Source organism: Vulpes lagopus, chromosome 3 (assembly GCF_018345385.1).
Source record: "Vulpes lagopus strain Blue_001 chromosome 3, ASM1834538v1, whole genome shotgun sequence".
Taxonomy (NCBI): domain Eukaryota; kingdom Metazoa; phylum Chordata; class Mammalia; order Carnivora; family Canidae; genus Vulpes; species Vulpes lagopus.
Window position 1 is genome coordinate 17,337,319 of NC_054826.1, and position 19,651 is coordinate 17,356,969.

Sequence of the window (19,651 nt, forward strand, 5' to 3'; positions counted from 1 at the left end):
TTGTTACTTTGGGTAAATTACCCAATAGTGGAATTATTGGATTGTACATTTCTATTTTTATTTTTTTGAGGAATCTCCATACTATTTTTCACAAGGCTGTACCAATTTACATTCCCACCAACAGTGTAGGAAGGCTTCTTCTTCTCTACATCCATGCCAGCTTGTTTCTTCTGTGTTTGATTTAGGTCATTCTGAAAGGTATGAGGTGATAACTCATTGTGGTTTTGAGTTGCATTTCCCTAATGATTATGTCTGTATACTGTATGTCTTCTACATAAAATGTCTATTCAGGTCCACTGCCCATTCTTTAATCAGACAGTTGGGGCAGAGGTGGTTGGTGTTGAATAGTGTAAGTTCTCTACGTTTTTTTGAATATTAACCCCTAATTGGATATGTCATTTGCAGATACCTTCTATTCAGTAGGTTGCCATTTAGTTTTGTTGATGGTTTCCTTTGCTGTGCACAAGCTTTTTATTTTCATGTAGTCCCACTCATTTATTTTTGTTTTCGTTTCCCTTGCCTCAGGAGACACATCTCAAAAAGTGCTGTAATGCCAATGTCAGAGAAATTACTGCCTATATTCTCTATTCTCTATTACTGCCTATATTTGTGCTTTCAGGTCTCACATTTAGGTCTTTAATGCATTTTGAGGGGTTTTGTGTGTGTGTGTATGGTGTGAGAAAGGGGTCCAGTTTCCCTTTTTTTTGCGTGTAGCTGTCCAGTTTTCTCAGCACAATTTATTGAAGACACTGTCTTTTCCCCAATGTATATTCTTGCCTCCTTTGTCATTGATTGAGCATTAAAGTGTAGGTTTATTTCAAGGCTCTCTATTCTGTTCTGTTCTGTTGACCTATGTTTATTTTTGTGCCAGTAATATACTGTTTTGGTTACTACAGCTTTGTAGTATATCTTAAAATCTGGTATTATGATACCTCCAGCTTTGTTCTTTTTTCTCAGAGTTGATTTGGGAATTCAGGATCTTTTGTGGTTCCATACAAATTTTAAAATTATTTGTTCTAGATTTGTGAAAAATGTTGTTGGTATTTTGATAGGGATTGCATTGGACCTGTAGATTGCTTTGAGTAATATGAACATTTTTTTAAAGATTTTATTTATTGGGATCCCTGGGTGGCGCAGCGGTTTAGCGCCTGTCTTTGGCCCAGGGCGCGATCCTGGAGACCCGGGATCGAATCCCACATCGGACTCCCGGTGTATGGAGCCTGCTTCTCCCTCTGCCTGTGTCTCTGCCTCTCTCTCTCTGTGTGACTATCATAAATAAATAAAATTTAAAAAAAAAAAGATTTTATTTATTCATTCATTAGAGAGAGGAAGAGAGACTGGTAGAAACACAGGCAGAGGGAGAAGCAGGTTCTATGCAGGGAGCCCGATGTGGGACTCAATCCCGGGACTCCAGGATCACGCCCTGAGCCAATGGCAGGCGCTAAACCACTGAGCCACCCAGGGATCCCCAATATGGACATTTTTAATAATGCTTGTTCTTCCAATCCATGAGCATGGAGTATCTTTCCCTTTGTTTGTGGCTTCAGTTTCTTTCATCAGTGTTTCAGAGTATAGTCTTTCACCTCTTTGGTTAAATTTATTTCTAGGTATTTTATTCTTTTTGGTACAATTGTAAGTAGTATTGTTTCCTTAATTTCTCTTACTGCACTTTATTATTAGTGTATAGAAACACTACTGATTTCTAGATATTAATTTTGTATACTGCAACTCTACTGAATTCATTTATTCTAGTACTTTTTTGGTGGAGTCTTTAGGGGTTTTTTTTTTTTAATGTAAGTATCATGTCATCTGCCAATCATGATGGTTTAACTTCTATACCAGTATGAATGGCTCATTTCTTTTTGTGGCTAGGACTTCTAGTACTATGTTGAGTAAAAGTGGCAAGAGTGGATATCTTTGTCTTATTCCTGATTTTAGAGAGAAAACTCAGTTTTCGCCACTGAATGTGATGTTAGCTGTGGGTTTTTCACAGATGGCCTTTATAATGTTGAGGTGTGTTCCCTCTAATCCCACTTTGTTGAAAGTTTTTATCATGAACAGATGTTACCCAATTTTTGTACTAGTTATCTAATTGTGTTAATACTACCAGAACAATATTAAATAATATGATCCCACATAACTTTTTCTTAATTTGAACCTTAAAGGAGTGACTCTGGGCAGCCCCGGCGGCCCAGCAGTTTAGTGCCACCTTTAGCCCGGGGTGTGATCCTGGAGACCGGGATCGAGTCCCACGTCAGGCTCCCTGCATGGATCCTGCTTTTCCCTCTGCCTATGTCTCTGCCTCTCTCTCTCTCTGTGTCTGTCATGAATAAATAGGTGAAATCTTTAAAAATAAATAAACAAATAAATAAAATAAAGGAGTGACTCTGTTAGGTTAAATTATGTAATTGCCCTTTTGTAGGTGAAAAAGGGCAAATATTGGCAATTTCATATTCAATTTAATATTTATCCATAAAGCATAATTTTTGAAAACTCATACATACAAGATGTTAAGGATGAATCCATATCTTTCTCTTCTATTTGTCTATTCAATAAAGATTTATTAAACACCTTCCATATGTCAGGTATTGTTCTAGATTATGAGGATACAGTAGTTTTTATGGAGCTTATATTCAAGTAGGCAGAGACAGGCAATAAATAAACCCATAGGGGATCCCTGGGTGGCTCAGTGGTTTGGCGCCTGCCTTTGGCCCAGGGTGCAATCCTGGAGTCCCAGGATCAAGTCCCGCATCGGGTTCCCAGCATGGAGCCTGCTTCTCTCTCTCTCTGTCTATCATGAATAAATAAATAAATAAAATCTTTAAAAAAAAATAAAGAAACCCATAAATTTTAGATGGTAGCTAGTGCAAAGAATAAAACTAAAATAGAGGTAAGAGGATTTTTAAAATATGGTGATGGGGTAAAACCTCTGCTAAGTGATTTTTGACTTGGATGAAATGAGAGAGTGAGCCGTATAGATACCAAGGGAAGAGCATCCTATGCAAAGAAAACACCATACAAAGATCAAGAGGCATGTTCTTCTGAAATAGATGAAATAGATTCTGAAATTTTACTGGATTTGTTTATTGTATTTCTGTGAAAGTGATCATATGACTTTTCTTCTTTGATAAATGAATATCATGAAGTATATTACTGAATTTCCTTATATCAATAATTATATATTATTGAATTATCCTTGTATCTTTAATATGACGCTCACATAGTTATGGTTTATTCTTTGTCCTCTGTCAGACTGGCTTTGTAAAAATTTTGCATGCTTTTCCGTATACATTCTCTCGGGCTATTTTGAATATCATTAAATTTATCTACTTTGAAAAGATTTGATAGAATTCACTTGTGAAACTATCAAAACCTGTTGCTTTTCTGGAGGGGAGGGTAAATAGTAATTTCTTAGTTTCTCTCTTTCTTTTCCATCCCCCCCCCCCCCCCCCCAGTAAATACTCTATTTGGATTTTCCAATTCTTGTGAATCTGCTCAGTAGCTAATATTTTCTTGGGAAATCATTCATCCAGATTTTCAGCTTTCTGTAAATAGAATTAATTAAAGTGGAATTTCTTTTTGTTTTTTTGGTGAGCATTAACAAATGATATTTTCCTGCATTGTAGGTAATTTAGTTATTTACAGTTGAATAATGTGCTAGCTTAAATGTTAGCTCTGCAAATAGAACAGATACTATCATGTCTTTTTCCCTACATGTGAGGAGACCAAAGCTTGCAATTGACAGTGATTGCAACTAGAAATGTACTTTAGCTCTCTTGATCCCTACTCTAATGAGCTTTTCCGAGGTCTGTGCTCTCTGTTAATACATACCCTTCTGCTGCTGCATTTTCCTCTCATCTCCTTCCTTCCACCCAATTTTGTCACCTTCCATTTATTGCATACTAACTAAGTTCATGGCACTGTCTGTGGCATGTGATTTGTTAGCCAGAATGGCAGTGCTATTTCTCCTGTGTTCACCTGCTAGAGTATACTATTTACTGCCAAGTGGCAAAGTGTTCGAAAGGGAAGCTAATATTTAAAAGGATCTTTTCGTAAAGGTCACTGTAATCGAGAATGTGTGTCTGGTTGTTTTTCTTCACTGCAATTGACTTCTGTCAGTGATGAAATGAAGATTTACTGTATCTCACTTTATCACAGAAAAGCACAATTAGACATTACATAAATCTCCCTGCTTCCACATGACATATGCTCACCTTTGTCCTCCAATGATGATAACAAAGAGTTTTTGAACACTTTACCTTTATCGATTGAGTCTTCGAGTTTCATTCCTGGCACTAGCAATGTAATAGCCATGGAAGTTTTAAAACACTGCAGGATCACAGAAGCCTCTTGTTCAGCCACACATGGTCAGATTCAATTACAGTTTCTTGTTAAAAGAAGTGGCTCGAGGGAGGGGCGAGGAGCTGGCTGGAGAGTGGGCAGGATATAGATCCAGAATGCTATTAGCTTACACATCAGACAGAGATGGACGTGTGTGGGAGCCTGGACCCTGGCCAGCAGCTTGACAGCCTGACAGCTCTGTCAGCCATGGTCACTTTTCTTGCCAGATAAGCTGCCATTATTGCTGGTTCAGTCAATTTAATTTTCGGTGTGCATGTCTTGTCAGATACGGGATACATGGATATATGAACTTATATTAAAATATCATTCCCATCTATAAAGGATCCAGTTAAAGTCATGTTGAATTAATAGGCAGTATTTAAAGAGATCATTCTTTGAGTGAGTAAAGGTTTATATGTTATTTGTGTCAAGAAGAGACATAAAACCCCCAGAGGAAAATGTAACTTTTTTCCTGAGTTATATTTAAGTGACTGATTGTCCCTGTCCACCATATTCCTGTGTAGAGGCCAGCATTTCTCAAAGTGGTTTTGTGAACTGCCTCTCATCAGAGTCAGAGGTGGGAGTAGTGAGTTAAAAATGCAGGTTTCTAGATGGCACCTCAGACCAATTCAGATTCTGTGAGCTTGGGGCTGGAAATCTGCATCTTAAGTTTCTTAGGTGATTATTTTGTGCACTAAACTTTGATAATAATGCAAAAGTGATTATTTAAAATAAATCACAAATGATTTACCCCTAGAAAATTAAAATGCACAGAATATATTATTCCAATTATACAGGGTGCCTGGGTGGCTCAGTGGTTGGGCATCTGCCTTTGGCTCAGGGCTGATCCTGGAGTCCCAGGATCAAGTCCCGCGTCAGGCTCCCTGCATGGAACCTGCTTCTCTCTCTGCCTGTGTCTCTGCCTCTCTCTGTGTCTCTCATGAATAAATAAATAAAATCTTAAAAAAAAGAACTTTATATATATATTGTTTATTTATCTTCACAACAGCTTATGAAGGAAATGGTATTATTGTCCCATTTTACAGATGAGGAAGTTGAGGCTTATAACTTGACCAAAGCCACACAGGTAGCAGGTGGCAGAATTGGAATTTGAATGCAGGCAGTCTGGCTTCAGAGTCAAGCTTCTGCTCTTGATGACTACAGAATATTGCTTCTCATCACAAAGCAACTGATTGCAGTTACTAAAAACTTGATTACTAATGAAGCTGAAAAGACGACCGTGTGAGCCAGTGTGGCATAGCTGAACACTAGACTAAGAATCAGACGTTCCAGGGATCGTTCTCACTGTGCATTTCACTGACGTTGCCTGCGGTTGTTTCCCCGACTGTGAAATAAGAGAGCAGGGCGGTAACACCCGGCTACACACCCGGCTACACATGTGAGCTGACGGGGGGTGCAGATGACACCTGGGTGGCCTCAGGCCTGTGTGCTCTTCAAACATTTTATCCTTCTAACTTTAACCATTTGATGATAAGGCAGGTAATAGTGATTTTGGAGGGTTCTTTTTGTTTTCCTTTTCCTCTCTTTTCTCTTTCTCTTTTTGTTTCCAATTTCCACAGGTTTCGCATTTGTCCCTTTTTTCCACCCTCACCCAGGCTTTGTTTTTTTTTTTTTTTTTTAATTAATTTTTATTGGTGTTCAATTTACCAACATACAGAAAAACACCCAGTGCTCATCCCATCAAGTGTCCACCTCGGTGCCCGTCACCCATTCCCCTCCAACACCCCCCCTCCTCCCCCCTTCCACCACCCCTAGTTCGTTTCCCCGAGTTAGGAGTCTTTATGTTCTGTCTCCCTTCCTGATATTTCCCAACATTTCTTCTCCCTTCCTTTATATTCCCTTTCACTATTATTTATATTCCCCAAATGAATGAGAACATACACTGCTTGTCCTTCTCCGATTGACTTATTTCATTCAGCATAATACCCTCCAGTTCCATCCACGTTGAAGCAAATGGTGGGTATTTGTCGTTTCTAATTGCTGAGTAATATTCCATTGTATACATAAACCACATCTTCTTTATCCATTCATCTTTCGATGGACACCGAGGCTCCTTCCACAGTTTGGCTATTGTGGCCATTGCTGATAGAAACATCGGGGTGCAGGTGTCCCGACGTTTCATTGCATCTGAATCTTTGGGGTAAATCCCCAACAGTGCAATTGCTGGGTCGTAGGGCAGGTCTATTTTTAACTCTTTGAGGAACCTCCACACAGTTTTCCAGAGTGGCTGCACCAGTTCACATTCCCACCAACAGTGTAAGAGGGTTCCCTTTTCTCTGCATCCTCTCCAACATTTGTTGTTTCCTGCCTTGTTAATTTTCCCCATTCTCACTGGTGCGAGGTGGTATCTCATTGTGGTTTTGATTTGTATTTCCCTGATGGCAAGTGATGCAGAGCATTTTCTCATGTGCATGTTGGCCATGTCCATGTCTTCCTCTGTGAGATTTCTCTTCATGTCTTTTGCCCATTTCATGATTGGATTGTTTGTTTCTTTGGTGCTGAGTTTAATAAGTTCTTTATAGATTTTGGAAACTAGCCCTTTATCTGATATGTCGTTTGCAAATATCTTCTCCCATTCTGTAGGTTGTCTTTTAGTTTTGTTGACTGTATCCTTTGCTGTGCAAAAGCTTCTTATCTTGATGAAGTCCCAATAGTTCATTTTTGCTTTTGTTTCTTTTGCCTTTGTGGATGTATCTTGCAAGAAGTTACTGTGGCCGAGTTCAAAAAGGGTGTTGCCTGTGTTCTCCTCTAGGATTTTGATGGACTCTTGTCTCACAGTTAGATCTCTCATCCATTTTGAGTTTATCTTTGTGTATGGTGAAAGAGAGTGGTCCAGTTTCATTCTTCTGCATGTGGATGTCCAATTTTCCCAACACCATTTATTGAAGAGACTGTCTTTCTTCCAATGGATAGTCTTTCCTCCTTTATCGAATATTAGATGACCATACATTTCAGGGTCCACTTCTGGGTTCTCTATTCTGTTCCATTGATCTATGTGTCTATTTTTGTGCCAGTACCACACTGTCTTGATGACCACAGCTTTGTAGTACAACCTGAAATCTGGCATTGTGATGCCCCCAGCTATGGTTTTCTTTTTTAAAATTCCCCTGGCTATTCGGGGTCTTTTCTGATTCCACACAAATCTTAAAATAATTTGTTCTCTCTGAAGAAAGTCCATGGTATTTTGATAGGGATCGCATTAAACGTGTAAATTGCCCTGCTCACCCAGGCTTTGAACTCACACACCCAGCATTATGAGTTAGTGTGCCCTCTTTAATGAGTCTGAGACATGTTTATCTGTTTTCCAAAATATTATGTATTCATTTTTTGAAGAAAATAGAACATTCTTTATCTAGAAACATCATGTTGCTTCTCATCTTCTTATTTATCCCTAATATTAAAAAAAAAAAATTATCTTTGATTAGCTCTTTGCCAGAAAGAAGGGCCCATTGCAAGTGGAATCTTTTGGTCAAGCCCTTCATTTAATCTTAATAATTCTGCAATTGTGATGACTGGGTCACAGTTCATCTGGACTGTATTCATTCTAACAGGGTTAACAAGTGTGTCAGATTGTCAAGTCATGGCTATAATTGACTTTGGCTTTGAGGTTTTCCTTCATAATAAACAATGGGCCCTGAGCCAAAAAAGCTTGTGGTTTATACTCCCATTCTGATGACTAAATATTGCAAGTGATTTCTCCTCATACTCATTCTGTGACCCTGGAACTCGCTTTATGCTTTTTGAATGAATCATATCAGAAGAATATCCATAATTAAAAAGAATGTGACCTGTGCACTTTTCATTGCAGCTGAAGACATTCTGAGATTCTTCTGTGGCCTGAGCACTAGAAAGGGAGTACAGAAGGCCTAGGTTAGAGCTTAGTCAGAAGAGAGAAGACAGCCTGGCTTGATGGTTTGAATCTCTCACACAAACAATGCACCTCAGAAACACCCTCATAGATTATTGCAGGGGGGAATATTCATTATTCGTTACTGACTATTCTACACAAAATTCTTATGGATGGAAACATTGAGGGTGGGACTCAGTTTTGTTGGGCTTCTGACATTTTTCTCTTAGAACACAGTTGCTGGGAAGGACTCACTTTATACAAATATGATTGAGAATTCAGTTTAAAAAATGTCCCAGGGCAGCCTGGGTGGCTCAGCGATTTAGTGCTGCCTTCAGCCCAGGGTGTGATCTTGGAGACTCGGGATTGAGTCCCATGTCGGGCTCCCTGCATGGAGTCTGCTTCTCTCTCTCTCTGTTATCTCTCATGAATAACTAAATAAAATCTTTAAAAAAAAGTGTCCCAAAGGGAAAATTATTCAGCACAAAGTATCATCTAATCAGAATTGATAGATTTGAGAAAGACATTTGCTTTTGGGACAATTGTCCCAAAGGGAAAATTATTCAGCACAAAGTATCATCTAATCAGAATTGATAGATTTGAGAAAGACATTTGCTTAAGCTTTTACATTTGCTTCATGAACTATATTAGCAAATGCAGAGTTTACTGAAGCTAAAACAAAATAAAGCGAAAAAACCTTTCAGCCCTTCTCTGATTAGTTTATTTAATGGCTCATAACAATAACTGTGTTGATATGTAGTCTGTCCTCCTTTTCTTGGTAACTCTAGTAAACAAGTTGACATACATAGTCAGGTGAAAAATGTTTACTGTTCACCAAGTGAATTAGTCAAACTGGAAAAGAAGTTTCACATCACCCTTCTGTAAGTTTAAGTTTTCAGTTAACACCTGGAAAAATGCCTAAGTGTGCGCCATAAACTAGTAAATTAGATAGTCTGGATAAAGCTGATTTCAATAAGGTGGGTTACTCTGCTGGTACTCAGGCTTACCCTGTCCCCACTGACCTATTGAGCCAGGTGATTATACCTCTGGCTGAATGGAATGTTCCCCTTACCAACTTTTCCTTCATGTCAGTCTCTTTATAGGCTTTTGTTTTGGGCAACTGACATAAATCTTCCATGAGCCTGGAAGTTTGAATGGACAACTTCCTGTCTCTTGAGAAAACAGGTACAGAACTAATTAAATACAAGACAGGGGAATAGGCTGGAAATGGAAATGCTTTGTCAAGGTGTAATGTATTTCTTGCTCATTTTTTATTCATGCATGTATTTCCTGAGTTCCTGACATGTGTTCAGTGCCCATTTGGTTTGGTTTGTTTTACTCTTCCTTATGAAAGCACCCAACAAAGTCTGTGTTAAAATCAGTGTACAAATTTCAAGCAGCCCAGAAAGGAATCCACTTTTTTGTGGCCAGTGACAATGTTAATAGAGACTTGGAGTATTTTTTGTTGTTGTTTACTTGCTGGTTTCCTATTGGTTTTAAAATCAGGGACTTCTGGACCAACTTTTAATTGTTTTCAAATTCATTAGCATTTTTGAGGGGGGTGGGACGCCTGGGTGGCTCAGCAGTTGAGCGTCAGCCTTTGGCTCAGGACGTGATCCCAGGGTCTTGGGATCTAGTTCCGCATTGGGCTCCTTGCATAAAGCCTGCTTCTCTCTCTGCCTCTCTCTGTGTCTTTCATGAATAAAGAAATAAAACCTTAAAAAAAATTTTTTTGCATGTGTCATTTTACTCCTGCTTGGCATTGTTGCTTTATTATTTTTTATTATTTTTTAAAGATTTTATTTTATTATTATTATTATTATTATTAAAGATTTTATTTATTTATTAGAGACAGAGAGAGGCAGAGACACAGGCAGAGGGAGAAGCAGGCTCCATGCAGGGAGCCCGATATGGGACTTGATCCCGGGTCTCCCAGATCAGGCCCTGGGCCGGAGGTGGCACTAAACCGCTGAGCCACCCTGGCTGCCCTAAAGATTTTATTTATTTATTCATGAGAGACACGCATGAGAGGCAGAGACATATAGGCAGAGGGAGAAGCAGACTCCATGCAGAAGCCCGACACGGGACTCGATCCCAGGACTCTAGTATCACGCTCTGGGCCGAAGACAGGCGCTAAGCCGCTGAGCCACCCAGGGATTCCCCTGTTGATTTATTTTTATAGTAGTTTTCTATGCCAAGGGCAAATTAGGCCATCCCCCAGGGAAGAGATCTTTTGGTTCTCTTCCTAACTTTGCCTAATCATTTCTGTTTCTCATTGTCTTAAAGAGTAATGACTGAAGAAATCCATTTTTAAATGCCCTAGATAATCATTCATGAATTGAATTTTTTGAGTCTTTCCCCAAAAAATGAGTTTCCAAAATTTTTCAAAAGAATAACTGCTGGAAATTAATTTAAAGATAATAATGGCTGCAAAGAAAGAATAGCTGCAAGATTCAAAGCTGTAATTCTCTCACTTTGCTTCTATAAAACACTGGCATTCTCTAGGACTTGACAGATTCTGACTTGACTTGTTCAGTGTACTCAAGTCAAATACTCTTTTGTAGAAAAAAAGTCTCTATTCAACAAACAACATATAGCTCTTATGGAAGGCTCTGAATGGTGCTATGAGAATGTTGGTATTAGGAGCAGGATGGATTGGAACAGGGGAAACTTCTCTCCGTGGGCTGTATCTCCCTTCACCTGCTCATGCCTAACTCCCAAGAATTAAAGACTGTTTCAGGGGTGGGCCTGTGAGAGTGTGGCCTTGAACCCCATCCCTTCACCCAGTCTTCAGTGGTCTGAAGGCATGTGTCCGGGGCTGGCTTCTCCTAAGGTAAGAAGTACTTTCCTACATTTGGGAAGCTCATCACATGTCAAAGTTAATGTTAAGAAGACAGAGTCTCACTCCACAGCCTGGTTTCAGAGCCCTGCTTTAAAGTACTGCCTTCTTTCCCCAGCTGGGAGGGAAAATGTTCCCATGGGTGCTACTCAGTGTTCTCTACCAACCGGTGCTATGAGATAAGTGTAGGAATTGAGGGTAGCCATTTAGAAAATTGTATAGCTATTTGATATATTTTTAGAATCTAATAAAAAGTTTGATTTGTACTTTGAAACAGTCTTTATTTTTCTAGAAATATAATATTTGTCTGCAAAGGATTGGAAATTAGAAAACAAAGATGGGCTTACACCACAGATGGTTTGAGAAGCACTGCTCTAGGCAGAGCCCCACATTGGAGCTAAGGCCTTCTCCAGCGTGCCTCTTGTTTATTCTAGAAGCAGGTTCATTATTCCTTATCCCCAAGTCCATGAGTCTGATTCTTCTTTTTTTTAAATAAAAAAAATTTTTTTAAGTTTGATAAAATATATATAACATAAAACCCTCTTTAACCATTTTTAAGTGTGTATTTCAGTAGTGTTAAGCACATTTACATTGTTGTGCAGCCAATCTTCAGAACTCTTCTTATCTTGCAAAACTAAAACTCTATACTCCCTAAACAAGAATTATTTCTTTCCCCATCTTTCCAGTCCCTGGCAACCACCATTCTGCCTCATGGATATGACTATCTGAGTACCGTATATTAAGTGGAATTATATAGTATTTGTCTTTTTGTGACTGACCTGTTTCACTTAGCATAATGTCATTAAGGTTCATCTGTAGCATTTGCCAGAATTTCTCTCCTTTTTAAGGCTGAATAATATTTCATTATAGATATCACCACATTTTGTTTATCCATTGATCTATCCACGACATTTAGGTTGCTTCTACCTTCTGACTATCTGAATAATGTTGCATTGAACATGGGTATGCAAATATCTCTTTAAGACCCCACTTTCATTTTGGGGGGCATATTTCCTGAAGTGGAATTGCCAGATCACATGATAATTTTATCATTATTATTTTTTTTGAGGAACTACCATGTCATTTTCCATAGATGCAGCATCATTTTAAATTCCCACCATCACTGTGTAAAGGGTTCCAGTTTCTTCACATCCTGGCCGATACTTTTTATTTTCTGGGGTTAGTTTGATAGTAACCATCTTGGTGGGTGTGAGGTGTTACTATGGTTTTGATCTGCATTTCCCTAATGATTGACTATGTTGAGCATCTTCTTATGTGCTTGTTAGTCTTTTGCTATCTTCTTTGGAGGCATATCTATTCAAGCCCTTTGCCCAGTTTTAAACTGTGTTGTTTGGGGTTTTGTTGTTGTTGTTGTTGTTGTTATTGTTGAGTTTTAAGAGTTCTTTATATATCCTAGATACTAACCTCTTATCTTACTTGATTAGCAAGTATTTTCTCCCATTTCATATGTTGGTTTTTTAGACTATTGATTGTGTCCATTGGTTCATAGGTTTTAATTTTGATAAAGTTCAATTGACTTATTTTATTATGCTTTTGCTGTTTTATCAAAGAAACCATTACTATATTCCAATGTCATAAAGCTTTTCCATAATATTTTAGTTTTTGCTCTTAGGTTTAGGTCTTCGATCCATTTTAAGTTAACTTTTGCATATGGTGTAAGTAAGAGTCCAGTTTTATTTATTGCATTTGGTACAATTTTGCGAACACCCTTTTTTGAAAGGAACCTACTTCTTACACTCAGGTATTCCCTACCTAGCCAATAAAATTAAAGACAAAATGGTAAATAAGCAATGCTGGGAAAATTTGGATGCTAGTTTGTGCCTTGATTTTGGTAACTAGGGGAAGGAGAGCCTGGCTTTTTGAAAGCTAAATGTCATGATTTGATGTTGCATATACATAATATGGTTATTTTGCTGGCAACATTGTAATTCAAAAAACGGAATTTAAAATACTAAATTTCATGGAGTTCCTTAAAGACACCATTCTATCTTCTACACAAATTCATATCCCCTAAGTTAAAATTACCTGGAGAGGGCAAAGGAAACTGTTATGGTCTGGTAATTGAAAGTGACAATCCGAGTGATCCTGATGTTAAAGTTTAGTCAGTCAGTTTTGCTGAGTTTAGTGCTGAGGGAAAATGTATCTCCTTTGAAGACAAATATTTTTTTTTTCTTTTTCTTGGCTACTAGAAAGTTGAGTGTTGTCTTATTATGCTTATCCTTTTGTTCCTTGGTTCTTCACCTTCTCATTTGTTTTGATTTTCTTTATAAGTCCATTTTATTGAGGTATAATCTATGTATAATAAATTTGAAAATGCACTCATTCAAGTTTTGACAAATGTATACACACTTATGTAATCACCACTTCAATCAAGATTAGGCAACATTTCCATCCCTGCAAAACATTCATGCCTCTTTACAATCATTGCTCCCTTTCTGCCCCGTGTCTTAGCCCTTCAAGTTAGCCACCAACTTGCAAAAAATACTTTTGGGAAGTAGGTAGAATATGAGAGTAAGTACTTACATGAAATAACCTTTTTAAACCTTTCTATTCTTCCTGTGATCTGTCATTTAAATTCTTTTTTTATATCCAAAAAAGCACCATTAAAACTTCTTTTTTTTAAATTTTTATTTATTTATGATAGTCACACACACAGAGAGAGGAGAGAGAGAGGCAGAGACATAGGCAGAGGGAGAAGCAGGCTCCATGCACCGGTAGCCCGACGTGGGATTCGATCCCGGGTCTCCAGGATCGCGCCCTGGGCCAAAGGCAGGCGCCAAACCGCTGCGCCACTCAGGGATCCCCATTAAAACTTCCTAGTCCTTAAGTCTTGTTGCGGCTAACATTGACGAGCTGGTTGTCTCATGAAGCACTGCCACATACCTTTATAAGACCACCTTATTTTTTTCTCTTTAGAAATTAAACATCTAATTCAAAAGATTTTTAAATCCAGACAGATTTGTTCCCATATGGGTTTGTCCATACCTCTGTGGCCCACATCTTTGCCAGTAGATGAAATATGCAATGAGCCCCAGTTGTCTTTTGTAGCATGTTAGAGAGACAGGGGTGCTGCTTTCTAGTAATTCAGCAACTCATGAAAATCTGTAGCTGTTTTTGGAAACATTAGAGCTGTGACTTGTTTGTAGATGTCATAACAGTGCCTTGAGAAGTTTGACTGGATTGTGTATGAGGACACTTTGGGTTCCAGGTAGATGTGTGAGTCACTAGAGGGACAGAAGTTGTGACTAGCTTATGCGTGAGGAATTCGGTACATAGCTTGCATCAGAGCAACATCAACATGAGTGTGGATGGTATAGACTTCTTCCCAGGATAGTAAAACGACAGCAACAAGTAATACAAGGTTTTAACCCTATTTTCACTTGCTAAAGAAAAGGAATGGTTGTTATCATTATTTTAACATTCTGGAATTGCTTTGATGTAATGAATTGAATTCAAGATGAAGATATAAGCTTAAATATATCATCTTCTGATACAGTGCTTTAATATTTCCTACTTTGGAAAACAGTAGTGGAGGAGGTTCCTCAAAAAGATAAAAACAGAACTACCCAAAACCTAAAATTGTACTACTAGGTATTTTCTCAAAGGATACAAAAATACAGATTTGAAGGCACACATGCACTCCAGTGCTCATAGCAGCATTATCAACAATTGCCAAACTATGGAAGGAGCCCAACTGTACAGTGACTGATGAATGGATAAAGATGTGGTATACATATCCAATAGAATGCTACTCAGCCATCAAAAAGAATGAAATCTTGGGATCCCTGGGTGGCGCAGTGGTTTAGTGCCTACCCTTTGGCCCAGGGCGCGATCCTGGAGACCCGGGATCGAATCCCACGTCGGGCTCCCAGTGCATGGAGCCTGCTTCTCCCTCTGCCTGTGTCTCTGCCCCCCTCTCTCTCTCCCTCTCTGTGTGACTATCATAAATAAATAAAAATTTTTTAAAAAAGAATGAAATCTTATAATTTGCAATGACGTGGATGAAGCTAGAGAATATTATGCTAAGCGACCTAAGTCAGAGAAAAAGAAATACCAAATGATTTCACTCATATGTGGAATTTAAGAAAGAAACAGATGAACCTATGAGAAGGAAAAAGAGAGAAAGAGGAAAGCAAACTATGAGAGACCCTTAATGATAGAGAACAAATTGAGGGTTGTGAGAGGGAAGTGTGTGGGAGTGGGCTAAATGGATGGATATTAAGGAGGGCACTTGTTGTGATGAGCACTGACTGTTATAGGTAAGTGATGAATCACTAAATTCTACTCCTGAAACAAAAAAAAGAAAAAAGAAAAAAGAAAAAGAAAAATGTCAAAAAAAGATTTCCTTGTAATGTGATAGAGCTGTTTTTAAAAGGGAATCAGGAATAACATGACCAAAAAGGAGCATAGATTATAACCATTTCACATATTTATTTTTTGAAATTATTTTTGTATGAATTGTATAAAAAGGAAAGTCATTGAACCATGTATGTTTATAAAGCTCAGAACTAATGCAAAGATTGCTTGATGTACCGTGTGCCAGAATTAAAGCAGTGATACTAAGTGATTTATCCTTAAATGTTTGACATTTCTGTGCACTGAACTGGGTGTTGGAGTGGAGAGAATGTCTATTCATTTGTTTTTTTATTTTTGCTGGCAGTACTCAAGTTATTCTATATATTATAATCCATTATTTTAGACTCATTAAATAAGAAAGCAAATTTTCTCAAATTCTCCTGTTCGTGTGCACCATATTTACATGTATTTGGACTACTTAAATCTAGGAACAACGCAAAAAGCCGTAAATAAAGGTCATGTGTGTTCTTGCTTGGTGACTATAATTTGGCTTCCCAAACAGTCCCAGTTGGCCTAAGTTTGAAGTAGAGGGTGGTTATGGTTATGAATATATGAGATACTGAATTTGATACATTTTCATTTTATTTAAGCAAAGGACAGCATACATAATCTGCCACAGAGGGAAAGCCTTTAGGAACATCTTTGGCTCTTTGATCAACAAAATTAAATTTCTCTTAATCTTTTTTTTTTTTTTTTGGCCAGGAATTTAATGATTGATATTTCATAATTGAGAGATAATTGAGTCCTCAAATATGCTTCCACTTGATGAAAGTAGCAAAGTCTAATCGAATAAACACTTGGTGACTAAATTTTTCCTCTTTTTATTAACTTTCTTTTAGGACTCAGCCCAAAACCATGTTTGCCCAAGTTGAATCTGACGATGAGGAAGCAAAGAATGAGCCAGAATGGAAAAAGCGTAAAATTTGAAGACTCTCACATGAGTGCTGTTTGCATGAGGGGAAGTGATATTGGACAGTTGTTTTTTTTTTAATGAAATAAAAAATACATTTTTATGAAAAGTTTTTGTAGTTTGCATTGTTGAACCATTCAAAAGATTGGTAGCTAATCTTCACTAAAATTGTACTTACATTTTCTTAACTACAACTATGAATCTGTATTATAAATAAATAAGGGATAGATTCTTAGCCTATTACCAAGTAATTTAGGTATTTGGAAACTTTAGTCAACAATTATTGGTCCTGTACAGATTCTTGGGAATCTGTACCTTGGGAGAGAGAACCTTGGGAGAGAGAATGTACATTGAGATGGACGTGTGTCTTGAGCAATTCTAGGAGCATAATATGAAAATAGGCATCAAAAGGTTTAATATTTCTGTATAATTTCACAATATTTATTACATGATTATAAATAATTAGGCTGAGTTCAGGCTAAAAGCATTGCTGTACTAGGAAAGAACATGTATCTGTTTATCCTTAAACAGCAGAATACAGTGGTTAGGATTTAGGAAGCAAGCTTTGCAGGTAAACCCATGTGGATTCAAACTTTGGCTCTACTCTTTACTGTCTAGGTCTTCTTGCAAGCTATTAAACTTCTCTCTTCTAGCCTCAGATGATGATAGCACCATCTTCATAGGTTTGTTACAGGATTAGATGAGACATTCCTTGTATAGCATTTAGTATAGTACCTGACATGTAACAAACATAAACTATTTCCTATTTAAAAATAGAGCTAATGATATCTACTTTGCCTGATTTTCATCACTATTAAATTAGAAAAGTATGAAAATGTTTGTACCTATAATTAGACTTTAAAAGTCATTCTAAAAGATCCTTGTGCTTTTGTGACTTAGAAAACTAAAACAAAAGTTGGCAGTTTGTCCAAAGTAATAATGAGTCAATAGAATAAAATTCTGTGGACATATTTCACACAGACCTGGGGTAATTTTGCGTGTCAAATAGTCCCCACTAGAAAATTCAGGAATTTTTAGTCCTTTTGCCTTTTCCCCTCCTGCTCTCATTTGTCTTAGTAAATTAAATAATTATAAAAATGAATGATGATCCAAAATGTGTGTTGGAAAGTTACAGGCCTCACATATGTATTACCTCCTCCCCCCAAATCTTTTTCACCAAGATCACATGTACACAGCTTTCCTGCCTCCACAGTTCTGAGATGGGTAGTAGTGGGCATTCCTCCATAAATAAATCCTCAAAACCTTCATCCTTGTCAACTACTCTCTGTCCTTTTTCTCTTCTACCACCATTTTCATTCTCTTCCCCTTCCCTCATCACTTAGCTTATAGGTAATAACTGACATTTGCTCCTGTGCCTACTATCTGATGACTACTCTTCTGAGCTCTTTATCTGCAGTAGCTCATTTAATCCTCACAAAATCCCATGAATAGGTAAAACTGCTAAACCCATTTTACAGATAAGACAAAAGAGATTCAAGAAGTCAAGTAATCTGTCTGAGATTACAGTTAAGGAGGGCTATATACAAAGACACCCAAGATTTCTAAGCATCAGTAGTTAACAAACTGTCCCAAGTTTCCTATTACCGTTGAAATACACTTCATCCAAAATCAATTACAGACCAATATTTTGTTCCAAGTGCTTAGGATTTGTAAATTTACTGTTTCTTGGATAAAATTTACTGAAAGCATTTCATATTTTTTCCTGTCTTAACATAAACATTGCACCATATGGAAGTATTCGTCTTACACAGCCAAAAGTTGTTGTGGAGGGTTGGAGGGAGGAATAAAAACTTGATCATAGTGGTCTTGGCGGAGCCTGCTATGATGTAAGGGGAGAGAAAGATTTAGCACGAAGATGGTTTTCTGATTGTTACCCACAACACGAGTGGCCCTTTTCATGCTTGAGATGATCGATCTCTCACTTGAGCGTTTTATACAAAATTGTTTTTCCATACAAGATTGGCAAGAGAGAGAAGATTTCCATTATCAATTTTGGTGAGCGAGGACCTCAGAACCAGGACTGGACAAATAGTGGGTGGTCATTGGACCTGTATTCCCATCACCAGGGCAGAATCTGCAGTGGGTATTTCACAGGCCCTCACACTCCCCATGCTCCTCAGCTTCATTATCTTACTCCATACAACCCAGTATTCCGTGTCTCGGTCCACTACATTTCTATTCGCTCAAAGAAGGGAGTAAGGCATAATTATGACTCCTGCCTCACCCCCCTCCCACCTCATGCAATCGTTTGCCAGTTTCCATCCATGCCATCTGCTGACTGCCTTCTATTTGACCTTCATCTTCCCTGCTGCCCCTGCTAGAATTTAGACCCTCTTTTATCCCTGACTAGGACCTCCCAGGAGCCTCCCTCCCAACTAATCTCCCTATTTTTCATCTGGTCCTCATCAAATCCATCTTCTATTCTGCCATCAGACTTGCTTTCTAAAACGAAAATCTATCATTTCATCCCTCTGTGTAGAGCCTTCCAGAGTATCTGTGTCAGTAGTTTGAGTTCATCTGTGTGGCGCTTGGGATGTCCAGATTCAGCCTCTCCCTGTTCCTGCTTTAACTCCTGCTGAGCTCGCACACACTTCTCAGTTCCAGCATATCTGGACCTGGACGTTCCATGTGTTTTGCACCTGAGTGCCTTTGCCCATATTGTCCCTTCTTCCATCCTTGTCTGCCTGTTTTTGAATACGGGGATCAATGCCATCTTTCCCGAGCAGCCTTCCATGACCCTCCTAGCAGACAGTTGATCCCTCCTTTGCCCCCAACGTTGCTTACATATCTCTATGCTATGGCCTTCTTTTCTGTTCATTGTAAATGTATATGTGTGTGGCTTGTGGACTTGAGCGTGTTTCCCCCACTGGGATGTAGATTATAAAAACTAAAGCCCATTGGGTTCTGTGAATGTTCAATGAATTTCTTTAATGAATAAGAGGAGCCATATTTTATTCACATTTGTTTTGCTAGCCCCTACCCCCAAGAAAGGGATTAAAAAGGTGCTCATTAAATATTTGGCAGAGGGAAAGAGAGAAACAGGGAAGGGTAAGGAATGGATGGAAAGAGAATGAGGTGTGAGAAGTGTGTCTGCCTCACCAGTGGGAAGGAGGATCATTAGTACAGAAGCTCAGGCTGTATCTAGGCTGTTTGGCCTTTCTCTCTTGGGGTTTATTCACAGGTGACTATTGTGATAGCTCAAGGAAAAAACAGGATTGTAAACAACTGCCTGTGTTGTGCCTGGCATGGCCTAACAGGCCCTAAGCCATCATGACACTCTGAAGCACTCACTTCC

General features: G+C 38.4%; 1 protein-coding gene across 1 annotated transcript in view; it reads left to right on the forward strand.

Annotated features, from left to right (window-relative positions):
• WDR70 (WD repeat domain 70) overlaps window positions 1-16,444 on the forward strand; it is a 308,191-nt gene extending 291,747 nt beyond the window's left edge. The window contains exon 18 of the mRNA XM_041749114.1: window positions 16,265-16,444. Coding sequence (XP_041605048.1) covers window positions 16,265-16,352 — 88 coding nt within the window. The 3' untranslated portion in view covers window positions 16,353-16,444. The remainder of the gene's footprint in view (window positions 1-16,264) is intronic.
• The last annotated feature ends 3,207 nt before the right edge of the window (window positions 16,445-19,651 follow it).